The 25,842-nt window shown below is 35.5% G+C and overlaps 1 protein-coding gene across 1 annotated transcript in view; it reads right to left on the bottom strand.

The window, feature by feature from the left end:
- LOC149233259 (putative protein phosphatase 2C 44) overlaps window positions 1-25,842 on the bottom strand; it is a 36,142-nt gene that overhangs the window by 5,717 nt on the left and 4,583 nt on the right. Inside the window, exons 2-3 of the mRNA XM_089382136.1 lie at window positions 3,018-3,311; window positions 2,748-2,884 (exon numbers count right to left, since the gene is read on the bottom strand). Of these exons, the coding sequence (XP_089238262.1) occupies window positions 2,748-2,884; window positions 3,018-3,311 (431 nt within the window). The remainder of the gene's footprint in view (window positions 1-2,747; window positions 2,885-3,017; window positions 3,312-25,842) is intronic.

A 25,842-nucleotide genomic window follows, 5' to 3' on the forward strand; every position in this document is an offset into this window, starting at 1 on the left:
GGTGTACATAGATCAACCCGAAGGTTTTGAGATCTTTAGCAGCGAGTCGCATGTGTGCAAGCTCAAGAGAGCGCTGTATGGGTTGAAACAAGCACCATGTGCTTGGTACACATGGATAGGAAGTTATTTCACCAGATTTAGATTCTCCAAGAGTGAGGCGAATCCTAACCTATACCAGATTGTGGTGGAGGGTAAGTTTCTTATCATTGTACTTTATGTAGATGATTTGATTCTAACAGGTGATGAGCTATTGGAACTTTCATGCAAGGATGATCTTGCTAAGGAGTTTGAGATGAAGGACTTGGGCCTCCTTCATTATTTCCTGGGATTGGAAATTTGGCAGTGCAACGATGGACTATTTGTTTCTCAGGGTAAGTATGCTCGGGAGATACTGGAGAAGTTCAACATGCATGGCTGCAAGCCTGTTGATACTCCTCTTCCTAGAGGTTGGAGGAAGGAGGATGCTACTTCAGTAGAAGTAGTGGATGCCACTGTTTATCGAAAGTTGGTGGGGTCGCTTATGTATCTGGTCAATACACGACCCGATATATGTTATGCTGTTAACTAGCTTTCACAAGCTATGGTTAAGCCAACCAAGCTCTTCTAGAAGGTAGGCAAGCATGTATTTCATTATCTCAGAGGCACATCGAGATATGGATTGTGGTACAGATAGGAGGATGAGGTGAAGCTATGTGGCTTCACAGATGCAGATTGGGCAGGGAGCCCAACGGACAGAAAGAGCACATCTGGAGAGGTCTTCAGTATCGGGTCGACAGCAGTTTCTTGGTACAGTAGGAAGCAGAGATCCGTGGCACTCAGTTCAACAGAGGCCGAGTATATGGAAGCAAGTTTGGTTGCATGCGAGGCTATATGGATTAGGAAGATCATGGTCGGGTTGTTCGGTTCATACTTGGAGCCTACTGTGATTTATTGTGATAACCAAAGTTGCATTAAACTCTCGGCTAATCCAGTATTTCATGATAGATATAAGCACATTGACATCAGGTACCATCATATCAGAGATTGTGTGCAGCGGAGAATCATGTTACTTTCATACATTCCAACGGAGGATGAGGATGCTGATATCTTGACAAAGGCGCTCACCAGGAGAAAATTCGAATACCAACGAGGCAGGATAGGGGTTGCTGATAATCCATATCTTGTTGAGAGGGAGTGTTGAGAATGCAACAAGATGATGGAGCTTAGTGGAAAGAAGTCGCCTTCACTAAGTGGGCTCGTAGGCTATTTTTGGCGCAAAGTCTATTTTTAGACTATGTCTATTTTTAGACATATGGGTCATGGTTTATGAGTTGCAAGATGCTATTTGTGGATGATTGGTCATGTTGGTAAAAATAGATGGACTTCTATTTTTAGACATATAGGTGGTTTCTATTTTTAGACTGCCAGGCTAAAAATATAACAGTCGAATATTATTGTCTCACAGTAATATTTGGACTATAAACATTATCTTATCCTCTTGGAGCACTTCAGTTTGAGCTACAAATGTGGCACATGCAGCTGTCAGAAGGAAATACGCTTTTCTTGTGGGTTAGTTGAGCTATTGCATGCAGGACTTCAATTAGAACTCATGTGGTTGAGTTTGGTGGAGTTGATTGTGGAGTTGATGGAGTTGTGTTCAGTTTGACTTGGTTAAACTAGTTGTATTTAGTCTAACTGCAGAATACACTAATGATGAGTGACGTGAATTAATTATTAAATTAATTCACTAATTATTAACTCATAAAGCAACTTAAGAATACATCAGTTAACTCAGTGTGTGGACAGTTCAGTGGAGACAGGTGTTAAAGGTTGAGATTGCTATCAGTTGTGACTATAGTTGTGCATAAGATCTTGCACAATCAGTGATTGAGTAATGCCAATGAGGATTGCGTGGTTCAGCCAACGAAATATGAGTTTGCTTCAGCCATTCATCATTATTCTCTTGCAGGATTGCGCAGTGGAGGCAGGAAAACAGTGGAGGAGATTTGAGGCATCAGATCTGAGCTAGTTTGTGTGTAACAGGTGGAGATAGTACTGAGTACTTGTGAGGAGTATTGTACTATGTATTGTTACATGTTCTCAATCAATATAATATACAGATAGTGTGGGGTTTTCAGCTGTATGCTTTCCCTGGGTTACATATTATGTTAATGTGTGCATGCGATTGATGTTTCATTGTTTTTAATGCTGCTAAATTGATGATCAACGTAGAGGAGGTTATGTATTATGCATGTATTCCGCAATAGTGTATAATCGGGATAATCTCTGTGAATAAGTGATTAATTATTCAAAATTTCTACATCTTCTTTCCTACATGCTACTAGTATTTCTGCATTCCTACAGGAAATTAAGATCATGTTAGTTTATTTAGAATTTATAGCAAATTTCAATAATGACTTTGTAATAACATGGATTATAATAGGGACAATTCTCAATAAAAAATAGTAACATCTTAACAAATTTTCATACATATGCCTTTTTGACAATATCCTTGAAAAATCAAATATACAAAAGAAATTTGTTGTATGTATTCAACTATATCAGTAATTGGTTTTTTGATAACTTTTTTTTTCCACTTAAAATACCACGCTTGTATTTTTACTTGGAAAATTACTGCCAGTGTGTTGAAATTGACCCAAAATTGGTTGTATGTCTTCAATTATATCAATACATGTTTTGGATTAAAAAAAAATATGTGTTATAATAAAATGATGTAGATAAGTCAATGATTGGAAAAAGTGTCTTGCCTTCCACAATCTATCACTAGCCAAAATGAGAAATTCTGTGTCTCTCACATCTGGTTCTGAACTTAAATGTTGCTTCAGACTCCTGTCACCAAATGCACGAGCTACAGCAAGCTGACCATTAACTCGAGGTACATCTCCTAATATATCAAAAAAGAACGCCATTAAGTATACAGTTTCTCCCTGTGACCATTCAAATGTTACTCTTGAGCTAGAAATTATTTAAGTATGTTCTCATTAAAATTAATCTCTGCACAGCATTTGTAGTGGTACCTGGCAGGAGTGTCACAAATCCACCCTTCTCGATGTTTTGGTGTTCAATACTTGGCTCATGATCAACAATCAGCTGAATAGCAGTGCCGTTTTTACATATAACAACCCTAGAATCTCCTGTATTTGCTACAAAGAGTTTTTTCCCATCAACTAAAATAGCAGTGACTGCTGTGGAGCCACCGGGCCCTAAATCAGCTGCCTTTGCTAAAATTTTCCCATCAGTCCGGTTGTATGCATTCTTGATGGCACTTTCTAGGTCTGTCCAGAACTTCGGCTCCATTATTATCAGAGATACTTGTCAGCATTAAAATACTTAATTAGCATTTTACACCATACAAAACTTTGAAAATAGCAAGTGACAACAAATGGCAGATCAACTGTAAAAGCATTTTACTGGATGTGCATCGGAGTCAGAAATCTCATCTGATATACAATTTTTTTCTAAAGAGTCATTTGAGAACCATCATATTTATATAAATGAAGGAAATTATCAAAAATGATAACGATTTGTCGCAAATGCAATTTTTGCAATAAGGAAGCACTATTGCTTTATGCCATGACGTGATGCTACTACTGGATGTTTTTTCTTTGGGTAGGTGCAAGAGACACATGAACATATAAGTATAGGAAATATATGAATAGTTTAAGCTATTTGAAAAATAGTGGATTTACGCATGAAACATATTCAACTAGAAATATGATGGGGAAAAACAAGAAATTCATTATATGTGAGAAGTAAAATGTTGGAGAATCTTCGCCTTTGAGGTTTGAGAAATGGACATGGTGATATATCACAACTAGAAAAATCTTGTTCATAGATGCAGATCATTGTTACAATTAACAATATATATCATATGCCAAAGATAAAACACAGGAAATTAACCCATGAAGTCAATGCAAGTAGAAACATCATAATAGAACCAATAGAGGAGAAAACGAAATTGTTTCACAAGTTACAATCAAGTTAGGCAATTGAGATAAACATATGCAATTTGGAAAATGGAAAGAAACTTTGAACCTGCTCCAATTTAATGTATAATTTTAATTTTTGATTGACTAGCGATAGCAAAACAATACATGTCACAATACAATCAACTATAGAGTTTAAATAGAAGTTGAATTTAAATAGATGTTGTTAAATTCACAGAGACCTTCCAAGTATTCCCTATGATTCATAGATGCTAAACCAGGTAGACCATCAGCATTGATTACAAGTATTCCCCATGATTCATAGATGGTAAACCAAGTAGACCATCAGCATTGATTACAAGTATTCCCCATGATTCATAGATGGTAAACCAGGTAGACCATCAGCGTTGATTACAGTGCATAACCCCAAAGGAATCGTAAGAGTTGAACTTGTGGCATCCCATTTCTGAGAAGTTTAATGTCTAACTCCAAGGCCAATCAAGCCAACCCCAGGGCTCAAAAATAAGATAATAAAAAATATATGCATTTGGTAACGAGGCGTGATACCTATCATCCAGCTCAGAAAGGATATAGGTTGGTAACAATTGAAATAGACTTACAAATTAGCTAATTTAGAGAGTTTCTTTGTGGGCAAAATCAAGAATCTCATTCTAGATTACGATTTAAGTTGGGAATCAAACCCTACTCAACTAATGAAAGGACTGAAATTTGCTAAACCCCTTTCCAGCACTAATTTAAATATGTAGACTATAGATTGGTACTACCCAGGCACTCCCTAGGTGACATTATCAAGCAGCACATCGGTAGCTACAGAGTGATTGATACAGATGTGGATGCTTCTTCTCCCTCCTCTACTTTTTACATCTATACCTAATGACAAGTAATGGGCACTTCCACAGTATGTTGTAACTGGTGTACTTTTGAGCCCCGTTGACCTCTCTTTTGGTCACCCACTGCCATTAATAAAACTAGTCTTATCTTATCTTCTATCGTCCGTTAATAGGAAATGGTACTGTAATATAAAAACAATACTAAATAGCCAGGACTAACTTTCACCAATTTAGATCCTCATCTAGGAGTGAGCACTTAGTGTCTATACTTTCTTTTCTATATTTGAGGCCAATGTACATCGAGAAATTACACTGTACAATACAAGTATTCAAGAGACATCTGCTATCAATTCCATCTGAGCAACGACAATCTCAGTTACATACCATGAACCACGTAATCCAAATGTACATCAAGAAATTAAACTGTACAAAACAATTATTCGAGCGACACATCCCATCAGTTCTGTTTCAACAAAAGCAATCTCGGTTATTTACCCTGAACCTCAAAATTTTGACGACATGGTTCATGGTATACAACTGAGATTGTTGTTTGCTGAAATGGAATTAATGGAAGGTGTCACTTGAATAATTGTTTTGTACAGTGTAATATAAATGTGTAGCCCAATATGGTTACAAAGATGCCCCAAACATTGAAGGCTCTGAATTTATCAACCAGGTTTTTGAAAGCATAAAAGACTATCTCAAGCTTAGAGGAACTCATTCCTCCTCACATGACAGAAGTTATGCAAGCAGAAATACAGTGGAAGAAAGTAACTACTCTTAGATGAGGAATTGTAGTAGATTGAATTGGCAAAGAATACAAGGTTTGTGTATCTTCTAGGAAAAATCACATTGAAGACTAATAAGAGCGCTAGGCCTTTTGAAGGATTACTGATTGACAAGCTCTATAGGTTTCTCCAAAACAATTGCAGGTTGACTTTGTCTCCCTATAATATACCACCTGTGCATTTACTTCAAGTCAGAATGGTGCAAGAAATTTAGAGTTCGTTCACACAAAACTGTTAGAAGACAATGAAATTATAAGCTTTTACTCATAATAAAACTTTTAGGGCCGTAAAGTTCCTGATCACTCAAAAATAAGATATAATTTTGTACTATTGTTACTATTTTAATAGATTTATAAGATTTCAAAATGCAAATTTCTGTTGAGATCAGAAGAAATAAGCATTGAGTTTTTTTACCATTTCTGCAATAAATCATGAATCATGTAGAGTGAACTGGTACATACATGTTTAATGTTTTGTGACTGGTGGAATGGAAAAAAATGATAACAGCTCATTACTTTTCAGTTTCAATCCTTATTTTACAGTAAGGCTCTTATCTTTTGATGAAATGTGGAGGCTGGTAAATTAAAATTTTCAAGGAATCCCAGGTAGAGTTTGTTAAGCGGGAATTTTAAATTTTAATAGTAACTCCTTTTTATCCTTTGTCCTCGGAAATTTGTACACTCTCGAGTTGTTTGGGGCTAAGTACCAGTTCATGTGTTACAAGCCCAAGCCACCAAACAACACTTTTACGATGTTGGGTCCCTTCAAATTCTGAATCTAAGAAGCCCCATAGGAGCAAAAAAATGAAAATGATACCTAGAAAATCACTCTTCTTGCCTAAGCCACCAAAAGGCACCAATCCTAGTAAGGCTTAAGGAGGACCAACGATAATTATAAGGATCCCATGCTTCCACTATACTCTCTATTGCTTTATGATCCAATATGTTTCTCATCCTACCTTTCCATTTTGTTTTGAATGTGGAGTCTTTATAGCATAAGCCCCTGTAGCAATATTCAAAATGTGGCTAGAGTTGATTTCCAATATCTGTAGATGACGGTATGCAAAATTGTTTTATTATTATTGTTTTGATTTAATGTTTCATTATGCATACTAAATCTTTTTTTCATATAAAACCAAATTTTAAATGTTTACTCATTTACAAATACTACAACACATACCCCTTTTTTGGATTGATGTTTATGAGTAGTAGGCCAAAACTTGCCAAACAATTCAATTTCTTTTCCAAAATTTCAAAGATGCCCATTTGAAAAACCTTAAAATAATGTACAAAAACATGTTCACATAAATAACAACTACTACATGGATAATGGATAACCTCTACCTGACATTAACTATAACTCATTATCATCCACCCATGCTTTCAAGAATGTCCATTCACATGTTGCTATTATTCCACAAACTACTATTACTTACAAAATATCCCTATTCAAAACATACATAACTAATAGTTTCAAGTGTAACTCAATATCATCCACACTTGCTTTCAACAATGTCCATTCACATGTCACTATTCTTCTAACACTATTATTTACAAAATATCCATATTCAGCATACACATAACTAACAATTTCAATTGCAACTCATTATCATCCACCCTTGCTTTCAACAATGCCCATTCACATGTCGCTATCCTTCCACACTCAATGCCTTACGGCGTTCCCTTTGCAACATCAGGTGCAAATGCTAGTTTAGAATTTATAGCAAATTTCAATAAAGACTTTGTAATAACATGGATTATAATAGGGACAATTCTCAATAAAAAATAGTAACATCTTAGCAAATTTTCATACATATGCCTTTTTGACAATATCCTTGAAAAATCAAATATACAAAAGAAATTTGTTGTATGTATTCAACTATATCAGTGATTGGTTTTTTGATAGTTTTTTTTTCCACTTAAAATACCATGCTTGTATTTGCACTTGGAAAATTACTGCCAGTGTGTTGAAATTGACCCAGAATTGGTTGTATGTCTTCAATTATATCAATACATGTTTTGGATAAAAAAAAATATGTGTTATAATAAAATGATGTATATGTTCGAGGAATTTTCAAATAAAACAAGTGACAACTCGTTCATTTTCTTGTTAAGATGTTTATCTAGTCTACTTCTTTCTTATAAATTGTTTTATGAATTAAATTATTCTACCTCATGTCCATGAACACTGACTTTACCAACATAAAACTTAATAAATCAATTTCTTTTTAATGGTTAGTGATTCTCGTATTGTGGGAATGCTTCTTAGTTTGCCAATATTGTTATTCCTATAGATAACAAACTGCAAGCATGAAGGAAGTTGTAGGCTTGCCTTGCTAAAAGAATTTAGCAGTTCAATAGAAGTTATAGGCTTGCCTTAGTAAATGTTTTATTGATCTGTTAATTTCCTTGAAAAATGTTGAGCCTCATGTCCATGAACACTAACTTTACAAACACAAAACTCAATCAATTTCTTTCTAATGGTTAGTGATTCTCCTATTGTCAGAATGTTTGTGTTTCATTATATAAAAAATATTCATGTTTAAAAACAACAACATAAATCTATGTTGGGTTTGTAGAAATTTCTCCATAGATCAGCTAGCTCCGATAAAAAAACCATGTAGAAATTTCACCGTAGACTAAACTGATTATGCAACGTACTAAAGAAAAATACTTAATCTACTTCTACAATCAAACTTGCAGAAGCTGAATCGATTTGAGCAAAGATCATATAGAACATATATAACAGAGAAGAAGATTCAATCACACATGAAACACAAAAGAATACTCTGGGGAAAACCTCAGCTAAAAACCTCACTATCTGTATTATCATACAAATGGAAATATCTCAGGATTACACAAAGCTTTAGCTCACAAGCTATCCAGCTCATAGACAAAATAGATAACACATATGCCTTCCTTCTGTCCTCCAAGCCTCCTATTTCCTTGCACAGTTTCTCTTGGGTCCTCAAGCTACCACCTGTGTGTAATAATCCCTCACACATTGCTCAGACCTCTGAAATAACTGCGCAATCCTGAAAGAGATAATTCCTTCTGCATGGATGAGTTTCCTTTATAGGAAAATTCCTCCAACTGATAGAACATTGTCCCTTCCTTTAATCTCAACTGGGTCTCTGTCTGAACTGACATGCATTGGTTATTTATAAGAGAATATTCAGTTATCTGGAGAACACTAGTTGCATGTATGCATGCATTAACTGACTGAAATCACAATTAGTTCCTCCAACTGTTTGGAACTAATTTAACTGGACTTAACTCAATTAACTGAGCTAACTAATTACAACTCAAATACAACTCATCCTTGTCTCCTTAATTAAGGGATAACTTCCTCAATCAAAGGGATAACTGTTGCATGTCTTCACATAGACTTCATGTTTGATTTTCTCCAACTAATTAACTCAAGATGAATTAATTAATTAGTTTTCAAATAGCTGCTAAGACCAAATTTGAATTTTAATTCAAGGACTAATTAAATTGGAATCTATCCTAAAATGCTATTTTTAGCATTTCTATTTTTTTCTGTTTTCAACAAAGTTGGAGTATATCCTGAAATGCTATTTATAGCAATGCTATTTTTAGCATTTCTATTTTTAGCATTTCCTGTTGCTATTTTCAATACTCCCTCTCAACAAGAAATGCATTCAACTCGAACCCAATCCTGAACCTTTGGACTGTTCTGCATGCAACACTTCTCTCAAATGTTGTTGCTCAAACAACTCTAAGAACACAAAAAATATCCAACCTAAATCAGAATGATGCATCTGTCATCAAAGTCTCTGACTGCTATTGCCTCTATCAACTGAAAACTCTGCACCTCTGTGCTCTTCAGTATCTGACTGTTATTGCCTCTGTCAACTGAAAACTCTGCACCTCTGTGCTCTTCAGTATCTGACTGCTCTAGCCTCTATCAATTTGATCTCTGACTACATCAATCCCACTAATTCCTCCTACTACATCCATGCTGTTGCTGGTCCTGTCTCCCAACACTGCATCCGCACTGCACCTCCTATCAACATGTTGCATCGTGCTGCCCACTACTACACTACAACTCAGTTACTGAGAATTAAGTAACTGATCTCCCAATTGACCTCCCTGTTGGGCTAGAAACATCCTATGATGTTGAAGCTTCCTCTACCGCTCCATCTGCATCTGTCTCTACCCACTCAGCCAGTCTTGCTACTCCTCGTCGGGGCTCCTGTAGCAAGGTCTAATCAAAGAGGCTGGGTACCTCAAGGATCCTACCCCTATTTCAGCCTTCTTCGGACTATCACTTCACATCGCCCCACCTCACACCTGGAGGTATGGATGCATGTGATCCCTCTTCCCACTTGGCTCAAAATTTCCCCCTACTGGAGGCCTCTGCATGAGTGGATACCTCCACTCGGTCTCCTCTCATCATCTCCATTTGTGGCTCCTCCACAATTGTCTGAGACTTCTTCCGGGACTACATGTTGAGAGGTAATTTACTCTCCCTCTCAACCACCAAGTATTTAACCTTTGCCTTTCTCCTCACGGCTTTGCATGCATCTTGTACCTCAAGTGCATATAGGTTCTTGGCTAGCACACCAATCTGTTTCATCCTTCCCGTCGTCACAAAATTTTCTGGAAAAAGAGTTGATTTTAAATCAACGATATCTCCCTCATCCAAACTCCGATTCAGCCGATGTTTTTTTCGAATTTGCGTATTTTTTTGCAAGGAATCCAAATCTGCAATTATCTTCTAAAAATTTTGCACATAAATTTTCAGATCTGCTCTATAAACTCTCGGCCCAAAACTCAAAACTTCAAAATATCCTCTAGTATATTGTTCTCAACTCCAATAAACTTGGCTTAGATAAACTTGGCTCTGATACCGTGTAGAAATTTCTCTATCAGCTAGCTCTGATACCATGTAGAAATTTCACCATAGATTAAATTGATTATGCAATGTACTAAAGCAAAATAGTTAATCTACTTCTACAATCAAACTTGCAGAAGCTAAATCGATTTGAGCAAGATCAAACAGAACACATATAACAGAGAAGAAGATTCAATCACACATGAAACATAGAAGAATACTCTAGGGAAAGCCTCAGCTAAAAACCCCGCTATTTGTATTATCATATAAGTGGAAATATCTCGAGATTACACAAAGCTTTAGCTCACAAGCTATCTAGATCTCAGTACAATCCCTCACTGCTACTCATAGATAGAATAGACAACACATATGCCTTCCTTCAGTCCTCCAAGTCTGCTATTTCCTTGCGCAATTTCTCTTCGGTCCTCAAGCTACCACCTGTGTGTAATAATCCCTCACGCACTACTCAGACCTCTGAAATAACTGCGCAATCCTGAAAGAGATAATTCCTTCTGCATGGATGAGTTTCCTTTATAGGAAAATTCCTCCAACTGATAGCACATTGTCCCTTCATTTAATCTCAACTAGGTCTCTATCTGAACTGACATGCATTGGTTATTTATGAGAGAATATTCAGTTATCTGGACATTAGTTGCATGCATTCATGCGTTAACTGATTGAACTCACAATTATTTCCTCCAACTGTTTGGAACTAATTTAACTGGACTTAACTCAGTTAACTGAGCTAACTAATTACAACTCAAATACAACTCATCCTTATCTCCTTAATTAAGGGATAACTTCCTCAATCAAAGGGATAACTGTTGCATGTCTTCACATAGACTTCATGTTTGATTTTCTCCAACTAATTAACTCAAGATGAATTAATTAATTATTTTTCAAACAACTACTGAGACCAAATTCGAATTTTAGTTCTCAATTTTAATTCAGGGGCTAATTAAAATTCGAATCTATCCCGAAATGCTATTTTTAGCATTTCTATTTTTTGCTATTTCCAGCAGAGTTGGAGTATATCCTAAAATTTTATTTATAGCAATGTTATTTTTAGCATTTCTTGTTGCTATTTTCAACAGGGTTGGGCAATAAACTGATGTGATTACTAAAACATAAACCTTCTTGGGCCTACACTTTTTTACACACCCCTTATCCTATAATCATTAACTCGAAACCTAGATAGTGATAGATTTGGCATATTCATCTAATGGTGGAAGAGGAGGTGTTCTAAGTTTATAAAATCTCTCATAGAATTTTTTTTTTGTTTTTAGATGGGGCCTCAAAAGGAAAAACAAGTTTATGGTAGGTGTAGGAGGATCACTTTCAAAATGTTTGTTTTGAATGAGGACCAGATCAGGAAACCAATAATAAAGAAAATACTTAAATTCAAAAAGAGTCAAGGTATCTCTACTTGAATGGTTCATGAGGCACAATACTTGCTAAGGTTTTGCAAATGGGGTAGCAAGCTAAGTGGGCTTGATTGTGGGGAAAAACTCCACAGTTAAGCGCGCTTGAGCCAGAGGAGTTCTGGGATGGGTGACCTCCTGGGAAGTCCTAGTTACCGGGTGCAAGCCCCGGAAGTGATGATTGATGCTATGTGATTCGTTCTCCACATTTCACTAGTTTCAATCCCACTTCTTCACCCCTGTGAGCATCACTCGATGCAATGAGTGCTAAGTGAACTATTCAAAAATCATGAGAAATTAGTCAGTTACGACTACCTCTCATGGAAATGGTCATACGTGAATGATCTTACTTAATGCAGTTGAATCCCAAAATGATATCTAATATAATGCACTGCGTAAAACCCCCATACTTAAATTCAAAAAGAGTCAAGGGATCTCTACTTGAATGGTTCATGAGGCACAATACTTGCTAAGGTTTTGCAAATGGGGTAGCAAGCTAAGTGGGCTTGATTGTGGGGAAAAACTCCACAGTTAAGCGCGCTTGAGCCAGAGGAGTTCTGGGATGGGTGACCTCCTGGGAAGTCCTGGTTACCGAGTGTAAGCCCCGGAAGTGATGATTGATGCTATGTGATTCGTTCTCCACATTTCACTAGTTTCAATCCCACTTCTTCACCCCTGTGAGCATCACCCGATGCAATGAGTGCTAAGTGAACTATTCAAAAATCATGAGAAATTAGTCAGTTACGACTACCTCTCATGGAAATGGTCATACGTGAATGATCTTACTTAACGCAGTTGAATCCCAAAATGATATCTAATATAATGCACTGCGTAAAACCCCCATACTTAAATTCAAAAAGAGTCAAGGGATCTCTACTTGAATGGTTCATGAGGCACAATACTTGCTAAGGTTTTGCAAATGGGGTAGCAAGCTAAGTGGGCTTGATTGTGGGAAAAACTCCACAGTTAAGCGCACTTGAGCCAGAGGAGTTCTGGGATGGGTGACCTCCTGGGAAGTCCTGGTTACCGGGTGCAAGCCCCGGAAGTGATGATTGATGCTATGTGATTCGTTCTCCACATTTCACTAGTTTCAATCCCACTTCTTCACCCCTGTGAGCATCACCCGATGCAATGAGTGCTAAGTGAACTATTCAAAAATCATGAGAAATTAGTCAGTTACGACTACCTCTCATGGAAATGGTCATACGTGAATGATCTTACTTAACACAGTTGAATCCCAAAATGATATCTAATACATTTATTTTATATCAAGGGCTAAAGGTTCCTGACCCAAGGAAGATAAGAGAGTTAATTTCCATCAGAGATTTAGAAATAACATTAGACTCATGCACTAATCTTAATTGTCTAATGGAAATCTAGAGATGCTCACTTCGCAAATCTAGGACACAACTAACCACTTTGAATCCATACGCTTTTCCAAGTATTAGAGAAAGGAATCAATCAAGCTAAGTGTTTGGCCAACAAAGTTGCATGCCTTGAATAGAGGATGACTTGAATTTGGGGCCTCTTAATAGTTTTCTTTACAGATTGGAATTACTTAAATTAGGACGAGGCTTTTTTTGCAAATAGCAGGACCTCTATTTTAACTACAACAGAAGAAAACAATGCTCAGGAGGAAAATCAGTGGAGTTGGCTTGTAATTTTATGGAAAATCTTGTTGGCATTATGATGCATGTTTGTCCTTAATGGAAACTCACTTTTAACAGAATTCATAGGTCAATTCAGAGGTGACAGTATGATGGAACAAAATGATGGGTGAAAGGTTTACAACACAGAATCAAAAGTTTGATATGGGGAGATTGTTGGCTTTATGAATCATGTGTTGTCCTTTATGGAAACCTACCTGATGAGTTGTCATTGATGAAAATTTATTTGATGAAATTGAATCCTACTTGATAAGTTGTATTTTGATCTACTTGTTAAAGGTATAAACAGGAATGTGTTTACAAAGGTGACAGAATGCATGGCAGTTCAGAGAAATCAGCTCAAAGGAATGATAAGGTTGGAAGTTAACATTATGTGTTTACAGAAGTGACAGAATGCATGAAAGTTCAAAGGAATTAGTTTAGAAGAATGATAAAGTTGGAAGTTTAAGAACTATATGTGGGTTTTGTTAAGCCAAGTTGTGTATGCACGCAAGTTACGTGAAGAAAAGTAGTGTATGGATTTTACAACATGGTATTCTAAATACCAAGGGTTCTTACCATGGTATTGGCCCATAGTAATGAGTGTGACAAAGAATATTGATCCCGTCAAAGAATACCATCGACATAACTATGGTTTTGACCCGTGGTATTGAAAAAGGCTAAACTATATAAAGAGGTGAAGATCAAAGTGTTAGGTGCGACTGTGATGGAAATCTTATGAAGAGTTAGATCAAAAGAAAATATGCATGTTATGGGTTTTTGATGCTTTTCTTGATATAAACTAAGTATGCACCTGAGATTTTGATGATGGATGAGATCCAATAGATCTGAAATAATTATGCACTAATGAATACAATGATGGATCAAGATCATGAGACCTGAAATGAATTTTCATTGTATGATCTGCTCATGGATTGACTAGATTGAAGTACTGGCACATGTTTTTATCTCTGATTATTATGATCTCAGTCAATCTAAAGTTCTAAAGAGCTACGAAATTTTAGTTACAAATTTACAGATCTATATGCTAGTTGGTCCCGAGAAAAGTGTGTATACACGCGGGTACATCTCCTCAAAGTCGTGTATACAAAGTAAGGGTTTTTTTTATAAATGATTGATCAGTTTGATCAATGTTGTTGATTCTCTATTGTCTTCCAATGATGCCCTCGTGTTGATATGGGTTCAGTGATAATGTCTGAAGTAGATTTGATTGAATGATGAAGTTGAATTTCGGTATTAATTGATTGATGAATGTCAAGATTACTTGTTGATTATGGCTGAAGATTAGGTTCAGTTCCATGATTTGTTCAGAGTGTTGTAGTAGATTTGAGTATGACTCAGTATTCTTTTCAGAATTGCAGTAGTCAAGTTTTCATTTTTCTGTATTTTCAGATCTGTACGTGGCTTTCTCTACTCAAAGCGTGTACGCACACAAGTTGCCTTAAGTGAAGTAGTGTATGCATTTTGAAAATGAATGATGAGGGTTGCAGATTGATTCAGTGTGTTGATGCAGTATTCTAGGTTCAATTCTATGTACTGGTTATAGTGATCTGACTGTTCTAGTTGATTAGCTGAATTTTGATTAAGTGTCGATTGATTGGGTTTTAAGTGAATGGTCAATTCAGTTGTATCATAAATTGATGATTGGGTGATTTAGTTGTGTTAGAGGTTTCAATGATTGATTGATTCAGTTTTGTCAGAAGTTCCAATGATTGTTTGATTCAGAAATTGATGATTGGGTTTCAGTTATGTCATATATTGATGATTGTGTTTCAGTGATTGATTGATTTAGATGTGCCAGAGATGGATGACTATGTTACAATGATGAGTTACAGTTTTATTTTTGATGTTGAGCTTAAGTGTTGATAATGGGTCCAGTATGAAAATTCATCAAACGTGGTCCATGGAGGTTTCTGAGGGTTGGAGCCTTCAATGAGGAAGTCGAAGCTTCCTTCCAGTAATGGCTAGTGACCATATCAGGGGGTTAGAGCTCCCTCGCAGTAGTAGTTGGAGAACGAGTGAAGGTTGTAGCCTTCTGTAGGTTGATGCCTACGTACTGGTACAAGTTTATGCCAGTACAAGAACCAAGGGGTTGTAGCTCCCTTCTAGTAGGAGTTGGAGAAAGAACGAAGGTTGTAGCCTTCTGCAAGTGGGTACCTGCATACTGGTATAAGCCTGCACCAGTACAAGATTGTAAAAATATTTTTCTTTATATTAAAAACAATATAGAGACAACAACAGCAAGTGGTTTTATCCTGCGTTTGGTTTCCACCTTAAATCTCGGTGTTCATGTGTGTTTCTTATGTTTGATGGCTTATTTTCTTCTTACAACACCTGATTATTGTTTATCTAATTTTTATTAAAGCATTGATGCACTCACTGAAGACCAACGTATGATTAATTAATTGAATCATAAGTTCACTAGCTATACGATAGTTGTCTTAAGAACAGTCACATACACACGTGGGTTCCTTTCAGTAAAGTCACATATAGAAATATGAATATGAAATGTAAAGAGTTATTGATTTGAAAACACTGATTCACCCCCCCTCCCCCACCCCCTCCCTCTCAGTATTTTTCCCAACAATTGGTATCATAGCAGGTTGCTTGTCAAAATCTTGATCGCTTGAAGGAGATCTGTCAAGACGATAGGAAATAAGCAAAAGAAGAAAGAAACTCAAAAGAAGAAGACATCTCAAGGAAACAATGACAGTCTTAGAGACAATTGTCTATTAAATGGAAGCGAATATTCAGATTCAAAATCACCTCATATTGAAGATGAACAAACAAAAGAATTATCAGGTACTGATTTTTGGTCCTCTAGTGATACCTTTCTCTGTTCATGCAATATTGAAGATAGTGAATGTGACAGTGAAACAACTGGATTTTCTCTTATGGGTGAATGTGAAAGAAATCTAATAGAAGTAGGAGTTAAAAGGCTCACAGATAAAATTAGAGATCAACAAGATCTAATTGATAAAAGGGAATGTACCTACAAAGAAGAGGTTACCAGGTTAAAAACTTAGTTGGAGGAAGGAAGCAGTACAAGGAAAAGGAAGATCAATGTCAAAGACTGAAGGATGAAGAGACATCATTGAGAAATAAAGTGAATCAAAAGGATACAACAACCAAGGAACTTAAAGAAAGAACCAGTTATTGTGAAGGTCATGAAGCTGAGGTCGTCTCTCTAAAAGAAGAGCTTGAAAAAACAAATAATAAGAATGAAGAACTACTTCAAGCATTTTAAGAACAAGAAAATGATATTCTCAAATTAAAACAACAAGTGGAGGAAGGAAGAAAGGTTAAAGAAATCATGAAGAAGTGGTACCTAGAAATGAAAGAGCAATGTCAGGTTGAGGTAAATATCCTAAAAGTTAAATTAGAAGAAAAGGATAAACTTTTACGATTTCAAGATAGTACTAAGATTTTGGATAATGTTCTTAGTAGTCAAAGGTCTCCTACCATCAAATCTGATCTTGGTTTTCATGAAAATGTTAAAGGTGAATCTATCTCACAAGCTGAGGTAAGAAATCCTAATGAAAAATATGAAATTCTCAACAAGGAGATAAGAAGTCAACCCGATCAACAACCAAGGAAAGAAAGTATTCAAAGAAAATCATTTAATCCTAACTATAGAAGTATTAATCAATTCTTTCCTCTAATAAATAATGTTGAATGTTCTATATGCCATAATTTTGGACATGTTGAAGCTAGGTGTAGAATTAGAATGTTTCAAGCTAATAGCCATCACACACAAAGATCATCAACTTCCAGGTACTTTAACGGATATTGTTTTCCTTGCAATATGTTTGGTCACAAAGCCATTGATTGCTAGAGAGGGAATATGAAACATATACAATGTTATGCTTGTAGCAAGTTTGGGCATACAGAAAAAGAATGCAGGAATAATTCTATAGATTGTCGTGGACAATATGGTAAGAAACAAAATAAGAATATTCATATCAGAAAATTTGAAAAAGATGGATCCACCAAAAAGCATGAAAAGGAAGATCAGATAAGGTTTGGCCTTGCTCTCTTCTCATTCGAAGACCAAGATGAATGTTCTCATCACATGACTGGAAACAAGAGTAAAATGGTCTCTGATAAAGAACCATCATGATAATGGTATTCTTGGAATTGATGTTTCAACAGAAGTTCTAGGACCAGGTATAGTCAGAACATAACTAGGGGGAGCTGAAAGTGTGAAATTTCAGTATTCCAATTTCCATATGTGGATCATATGAAGACAAGTTACGTATATACGCGAGTTTGAAACTGCATAGTCATGTATATGTTGGTTTAATGAAGAAACATTAGGACAAACTCGGGAAAAGGGTCTAATATGGTTCAGTCAATGATCAATTGTCTTTTATGTTTTGATGGTTGATCATTACAATTTATTGATGCTATTTAGAAGTGCTTTTGGCCCTCATAAGTTGTTGATGTCTTGATGTATATCTAGTTGATGATAATGCCTTAATGATTCTTACTGATATATGAAATGATCAGATCTGACAGTGAGTAGTTGGCATAGGTTCAGGGGGAGCATTTTATATGCTTCTAATAATTACTTGTTGGCATTATGTTTGCTTAGAAGTCCTTGGTAGATAATGATGCTCATCAATGATGATGATTATTATGTTGCTGAAGTGTTTAAATGATGCATCATGCTATGCGGAGATCATGGGTTTCTTATGATGAAATCACATATGATACTTATATTGCTTGAGCCACATAGTTGTTTTGATGCTTCTGATCAGATTTATGGATGATTCAGATGATTCTTTTGATGATGCATATATGTATGTTACTTACATGATGATATTCATAAAGAACAAATCTTGAGTACACAACTTCATTATTTGATGATGATAAGTGTCACTCATTTCTTTTACGTACTATAAACATGCCTTCAAAGATGCATAAATTTCATATGGTATGAATGAGGATTCCTACAGTTCTTGGCTCTCACATGGTATATTGTTTAAGGATTGTTTCTCTTGATGGTATCAAGAAATTTTGACAAATGACTGTGAGCTCATTGTTTGCTTTTCACATTCATAAGAAGCTAGATACATATTGCTATCTCTATGTTAGATACATGGATGATTACTTAAATTGCACATTGGTACATGATGTTGGTATAAATGATCTTCTCATGAAGAAAATTGGCCAAGAAAATAATGTTATTGCAGGTTCCATGAAGACGTAGCTATTTGAATACATGGCTTACTTAGTCACATAATGATGATGACTTCTTATTTTATGATGATAGGCTTGGTTCTCACATATGTTGGTTATCATGGTTAATGCTTATCAAACGTGGGATGTTGGAAAACTCCCTAGTGATGATACATGGTTGATATATTGTGGGTTGTTGTGGAAATATCATGCCTTTCTTACTATGATGATGATATTATGGTCATGAATGATGACTATGGTGTTTTTACATGTATATGATATGATGTGAGTGGATAGAAATTACTACTTGGAGATATGGCATATGCTTAGTTGATTCATGGAAGGCTATGTTTTTTTATAAACATAAGGCTTTTTCTACTAAGGAAAGGGAGAAAGCTAATCTTGATAAAGTCAAGAGGATGAGTTGATGTCTATATGTGGCATACTTAGTCAAAGGTTGATGATATTAAAGTTACATTTTCTTATCTTTTGAATTGATAATGGACATATACAGGTTGTTATTCTTAATGTTGTTGACAGATGATTATGGTGCAGATCATATATGGTGTATGATAGTTGGTGATAACTATCATGGTCTTGTTTAGGTCTTTGATATTTTTTTATAAATATCATGTATATCATTTGATGTAAAGGTCATGTAAAGCCCTATGATGTGATAATTTCCATATTCAATCATGCTTGGACTTTTCAAGTCATGTCAAATATGTAATCCCACTTAGTTTGGTGGTTGAGTCAAACATGTATCCCCACTTGGTTGGGTGATTGATGTAAGTATGGGTCCTTGGTGATAGGAAGGTCATACTCAGTTGAGTCATAGAGTCATTTCACATCCGTCAAATATTTCAACATATGATCAAGGGGAGCATGATTAGATAATTCAACATGTGCTCAGGGGGAGCATGGTCAGTATGAATATTCAACAGTTTAGATATGGAGGCCTTCATTTAACATTGGTTGGGCCTTTGCCCTTGATGTCAAAGGGGGAGAGTAGCTTGGTGTTTGGAGAATAGCTTGATGTTTTTTTCTTGGCTTGATGTTATTTACAGGTTGTGGTGACCAAACACCAAAGTGGTTTCCATCAAGTCCAGAGGGGGAGATTGTTGGCATTATGATGCATGTGTTGTCTTTGATGGAAACTCACCTATAACAGAATTCACAGGTTAGTTCAGAGGTGACAGAATGATGAAACAAAATGATGGGTCAAAGTTTTACATCACAGAATCAAAAGTTTAATACGAGGATATTGTTGGCTTTATGAATTAGGTGTTGTCCTTAATGGAAACCTACCTAATGAGTTGTCCTTGATGAAAACCTATTTGATGAAATGGAATCCTACTTGATAAGTTTTCTTTTGATCTAATTGTTAAAGGTATAAACATGAATGTGTTTACAAAAGTGACAGAATGCGTGGGAGTTTAGAGGAATCAGTTGAGAGGAACGATAAGGTTGGAAGTTAACATAATGTGTTTACAAATGTGACAGAATGCATGGCAGTTCAGAAGAATGATAAAGTTGGAAGTTCAAGAACTATACGCGGGTTCTGTTAAGCCAAGTCGTGTATGCACACGAGTTCAGTGAAGAAAAGTAGCATATTGTTTTTGCACCATGGTATTCTAAATACCAAGGGTTCTTACCATGGTATTGGCCCATAGTAATGAGTGTGGAAAAGAATATTGATCCCATCAAGTAATACCATCGGCATAACTATGGTTTTGACCCATGGTATTCAAAAAGGATAAACTATATAAAGAGGTGAAGATCAAAGTGCTAGGTGTGAAAATGATGGAAATCTTATGAAGAGTTAGATCAAAAGAAAATATGCATGTTATGGGTTTTTGATGCTTTTCTTGATCTAAACTAAGTATGCACCTGAGAGTTTGATGGTGGATGAGATCCACTAGATCTGAAATAATTATGCACTAATGAATACAATGATGGATCAAGATCATGAGACCTGAAATGACTTTTGAGTCTATTATCTATTGATGGATTGACTAGATCAAAGTATTGATGCATGTTTTTATCTCTGATTATTATGATCTGGGTCATTCTGAAGTTCTAAAGAGATGTGAAATTTTAGGTCAAAATTTGCAGATATATACGTTGGTTGGTCTCGGGAAAAGTTCATATACACACAGGTACATCTCTTCAACGTCATGTATACAAAGTAAGGGTTTATGTTTATAAATGACTGATCAACCTGATTAGTGATGCTTCTTCTCTATTGTCTGTCAATGATGTCCTCATGTTGATATGGGTTGAGTGATAATGTCTGAAGTAGATCTGATTGAATGATGAAGTTGAATTGGGTATTAATTGATTGATGAATGTTAAGATTACTTATAGAATATGAATGCACATCAGGTTCAGTTCTGTGATTGGTTCAGAGCATTGCAACAAATATGAGTATGACTCAATATTCTTTTCAGAATTCCAATAGTCAAGTTTTCAATTTTATGTATTTTAATATTTCTACGCTGGTTCCTCTACTAAAAAGTGCATATGCACATGGGTTTCCTTAAGTGAAGTAGCATATGAATTTTTAAAATGAATGATCAGGGTTGCAGATTGATTATGTGTGTTGATACCGTATTCTAAGTTCAATTCTATGTACTGGTTATAGTGATTTGACTGTTCTAGTTGATTGGTTGAATTTTGATTAAGTGTCGATTGATTGGATTTTGAGTGAATGGTTAATTTAGTTGTATCATAAATTGATGATTGGGTGATTCAGTTGTGTCAAAGGTTTCAGTGATTGATTGATTCAGTTGTGTTAGAAGTTCCAGTGATTGGTTGATTCAGAAATTGATCATTGGGTTTCAGTTATGCCATAGATTGGTGATTGGATTTCAGTGATTGATTGATTCAGAAATTGATCATTGGGTTTCAGTTATGCCATAGATTGGTGATTGGATTTTAGTGATTGATTGATTCAGATGTTTCAAAGATGGATGACTGTGTTACAGTGATGAGTTACAGTTTATTTTTTATATTGAGCTTAAGTTTTGATAATGGGTTCAGTATAAAAATTCATGAAACATGGTCCATGGATGTTGCCGAGGGTTGGAACCTTCAGTGAGGAAGTCGAAGCTTCCTGCCAATAGTGGTTGGTGATCAAATCAGGGGGTTAGAGCTCCCTTCTAGTAGCAGCTGGAGAAATAGTGAAGGTTGTAGCCTTCTGCAAGTTGGTGCCTACATACTAGTAGAATTTTACACCAATACAAGAATCAGGGTGTTGTGTCTCCATTCTAGTAGGAGCTGGAGAAAGAATGAAGGTTGCAGCCTTCTACAGGTGGGTGCGTGCGTATTGGTATAAGTCTGCACTAGTACAATATTGTAAAAATATTTTTCTTTATATTTAAAAGAAGACAAAGACAACAATAGCAGGTGGTTTTCTCCCGCGTTGGGTTTCCACCTTAAATCCTCGTGTTCATGTCAGTTTCTTATGTGTGATGGATTATTTTGTTCCTAGAACACATGATTTCTATTTATCTAATGTTTATTAAAGTACAGATGCACTGGTTGAAGACCAACATATGATGAAATAACTAAATCATAAGTTCACTGGATATACGGTAGTTGTCTTAAGAACAGTCATGTACACATGCAGGTTCCTTTCAGTAAAGTGGCGTATAGAAATTTGAATATCAAATGTAAAAAGTTATTGATTTGAAAATATTGATTCACACCCCCCCCCACCTTAGTATTTTTCCCAACAACTTTGATGCAGCAAAAGAGACATATTGAAAACACAAGAGGCTGAGTTTTGTGTTATGCGCCAACAAGTTTCAAATTATTTAGGAGCCCTGACTCAAGCACCTCCAAAATCAGAATGTCTATTAGTTCAAGTGTTGAAGAAAAAAATGAATAGGAATGCCCTTTATTAACTTCAGGTCTTCTCATGTTTTGTAAAGCTAGTCTTTTTTGATGTGTCTTTTTCAAGCTTTATACAAGCATAAAATTTTGGACACCCCTTACTAAGGATAATATCACCTTTTGTATATTTATTTTGCATGATTTGGAACAAATATTTAACTAATTTTCGAACATTCCTCTTTAGTAATTTTTCTAAACATGGTAAAGAAATATTTCCAATGCAGGCAAAACGAAAATGGTTGTGTAGGTAATAGTTCTAACGCGTTTTCCAATTTTTTTGTTCCTGCAAAAGTATCATAGTAGAAAACATGGGGTCTGAGAGTAGTTTCCACCAACACAACCTAACAGGTATACATTCGCTGAACCTTATAACCAAAAAAAAGAAAAAAATAAATGAGATAAATATTGGAATGCAACCACTTTATCTACTCAGATCAGAACAAATTTAAACTATCTGATGATTTTATAATCTTGAAATATTCTGCAAGATATAGATTATTATACACTACATCTCAGTAAATAGTTCAGACTTCAGTTGTGTAGTACGATTCCTTGTTGCAAGTTGATAGCTAGCTATGGTAAGAATTTGTTTCAATTATGTGGTTCGCAAACTAACATCCACCACTCCATGAGATATATCATATTTATGTTCTTCAGGCAAGATCATTTGAAAATCATATTGATCAATATTCACTACAATGGTATTGACAAGAAAGATATCAATAATGGTGTGACACAATGTTTACAATATGTTTAGGTCTAAAATTTGAAGTGAAATTTATGATTTGGTTGTTGATAGTAGTCATTCGTTTGTTTATAACAGTCATAGGAGATCAACGTTGACTGTTTTCTCTGGATACTTTAGAACACTTTTTCATCTCTATACTTCTTTTAAATTCAATGAAAAGTAAGAACAATAAGAGAAGTAAGAGGAAATGACTTAGAACAAAGATCAATCAGTGTATAAATTTGAAATAAATAAAAGCATTCACCATTATGAGAAATTGACAACAAAACTGTGATAATTAACCTAATTAAATTGTGCATAAACTAAAATAAATAACCCAAATAAATAACTTGAATATACTGTGAAATATTCTGTGATTGTATGTCTCGAGCACTGGTGAAGAGTTTGAATGTTTCAAATGCAACTTTAGCAAGGGTTAAACTTTTTTTTATAGTTTTTTGCATTTGACTTTGATTGGTAGTAGAGATTGATATGGATTGCAATCTCTGAATTTTAATGTGTGATCTAGACTTACTTGGATGTGATCCAACTACTATGAATTTCTTATGGTTGATCCATGTGCTTCGATCTGATCTGTTTTAATTGGAAATTTAGTGGGTTTAGTGTCATTTATTACAACAATTATGGCTGATGTTGGAAGTAATGCTTCCATATCATGTGTTCCATGTGTATTACAAGTTGTCAGTGAGTATTCTAAGGTGTTATTCTAGATGTGGTTGTTTCCCATGTGTATGAGTTGTAATTGTGAATCCTAAGGAGTCAATCTAGAAGTTTTTATTTCCCTATTGTGTGAATTGTCTATGAGTCATAGATCTACCTTCTTTGGATCTTATCATTTAGAAGTCAGTGATCTAGTTCTTATATATTTAACTGCTTTATGTGATCAATAAAGTAGAGTATGTGATTTGTTGTGTGTATAATCTTTCTTAGCTCTCTTCTATTTTTCTAACATGGTATCAGAGCTAGTACTGGCTTGAATCTCTCAAGGGAGGGTGAGGAATATGTGAGGGATCTTGAGTGTTATTATTCTGTACATATTAGTATAGATTTGTGAGAGTTTATTTTTAGTCTGTGATTTTTTTTTGTGATCATGTGTACAGATGTGTTTGTTTGTTCACAACTTCTTCAAGCATCGACAAATTCCTCCATTATCTTGTTCTATGTAAAGTTTTGTTTGTGCTTATCTACCCATACCTTGCAAAGGAGTTAAATTCATGTCTGGATGGTTTTGTCAAAGTTGTGTGCACTATCATATTATAAATCTTCAAAATCATGTTGTTGCACAAATCTGGATCTAAGATCTGGGGCAGAGGAGTTTCAAGTGGCCAATGATAAATGTCAAAAGTGTTAAAATTGGAGGCACATATCAAGTTTTTTCTTTTGCGAGGAAGGGATCTCTATGTCAAATGTTTATGTTGCAATCTTGTTTCGATCTCAAATTTTGGAGTTTGCATTTTAAACATATTGAGTTTGGTCAGCTCAATATGTGAGTGTAAGTTTGTTGGAATTGACCACTCTAACAAATGCTGCTTTGTGAAGATGAGAAAGCTCCAAGACAAAGATTGAACCAGATGAACAACTTTTGACCTGTGCTAAGGAGGGACGTGGTGACTTGTCTATGCCTGAATGACAATTGATAGTTTGATGATTATTGAGTTTGTAGTTGTGAAATGTTTCAATTTTGGTTATAAAAAGGGTTGGTGGTTCTTAAACTGGAAGCCCCGGTGTCCAAAACATCAATTCTTGTGTGTTAGTAAGGTCAAGTTGTTTGATCAACTTTTGAACACATTTAGTATCTAGACCCCCATCCTAGCACTTGATGGATAGATGAAAGTGAAATATCCGACATATGGTGGTTGGTCCATAGGATTGTTCATTACTTGAAAAATCTTATTACGAAAGCCTCGACGATCTGAGGTGTCAATATTATTGATCTTGCAAAGTTTATCAACGATGGTCATAGGTGGTTACATTTTAAATGGAGATCAAGTGACAACTCGAAAATGTGGTGGTGAAAGAGCGGTGTTTGCGAGATTCCAAAGTGGATGTGAGTGCTGATAAAGACTAGTCAGACAAATTTTCTTTGTTGTTGTAATATGTATTTTTCATGTAAGCATTAAGGGAGGGTGTTGGAATTAATGTTTCCATGTCATGTGTTTCATGTGTATTACAAGTTGTCAGTGAGTATTCTGAGGTGTTATTCTAGATGTGGTTGCTTCCCATGTGTATGAGTTGTAATTGTGAATCCCAAGGAGTCAATTTAGAAGTTGTTATTTCCCTATGTGTGTGAGTTGTCTATGAGTCATAGATCTACCTTCTTCGGATCTTATCATCTAGAATTCGGTGATCTAATTCTTATATATGTAACCGCTTTATCTGATTAATAAAGTAGAGTATGTGATTTGTTGTATGTATAACCTCTCTTAGCTCTCATCTATTTTTCTAACAACTGACATAAATCAACCATTTATATGTTCATGTATGAATGTGTATTTCAGATACATAA

The sequence above is a fragment of the Pinus tabuliformis genome, chromosome J (assembly GCF_031772625.1).
Source record: "Pinus tabuliformis cultivar Carrire ecotype Pingquan chromosome J, CPIR1, whole genome shotgun sequence".
Lineage (NCBI taxonomy): Eukaryota > Viridiplantae > Streptophyta > Pinopsida > Pinales > Pinaceae > Pinus > Pinus tabuliformis.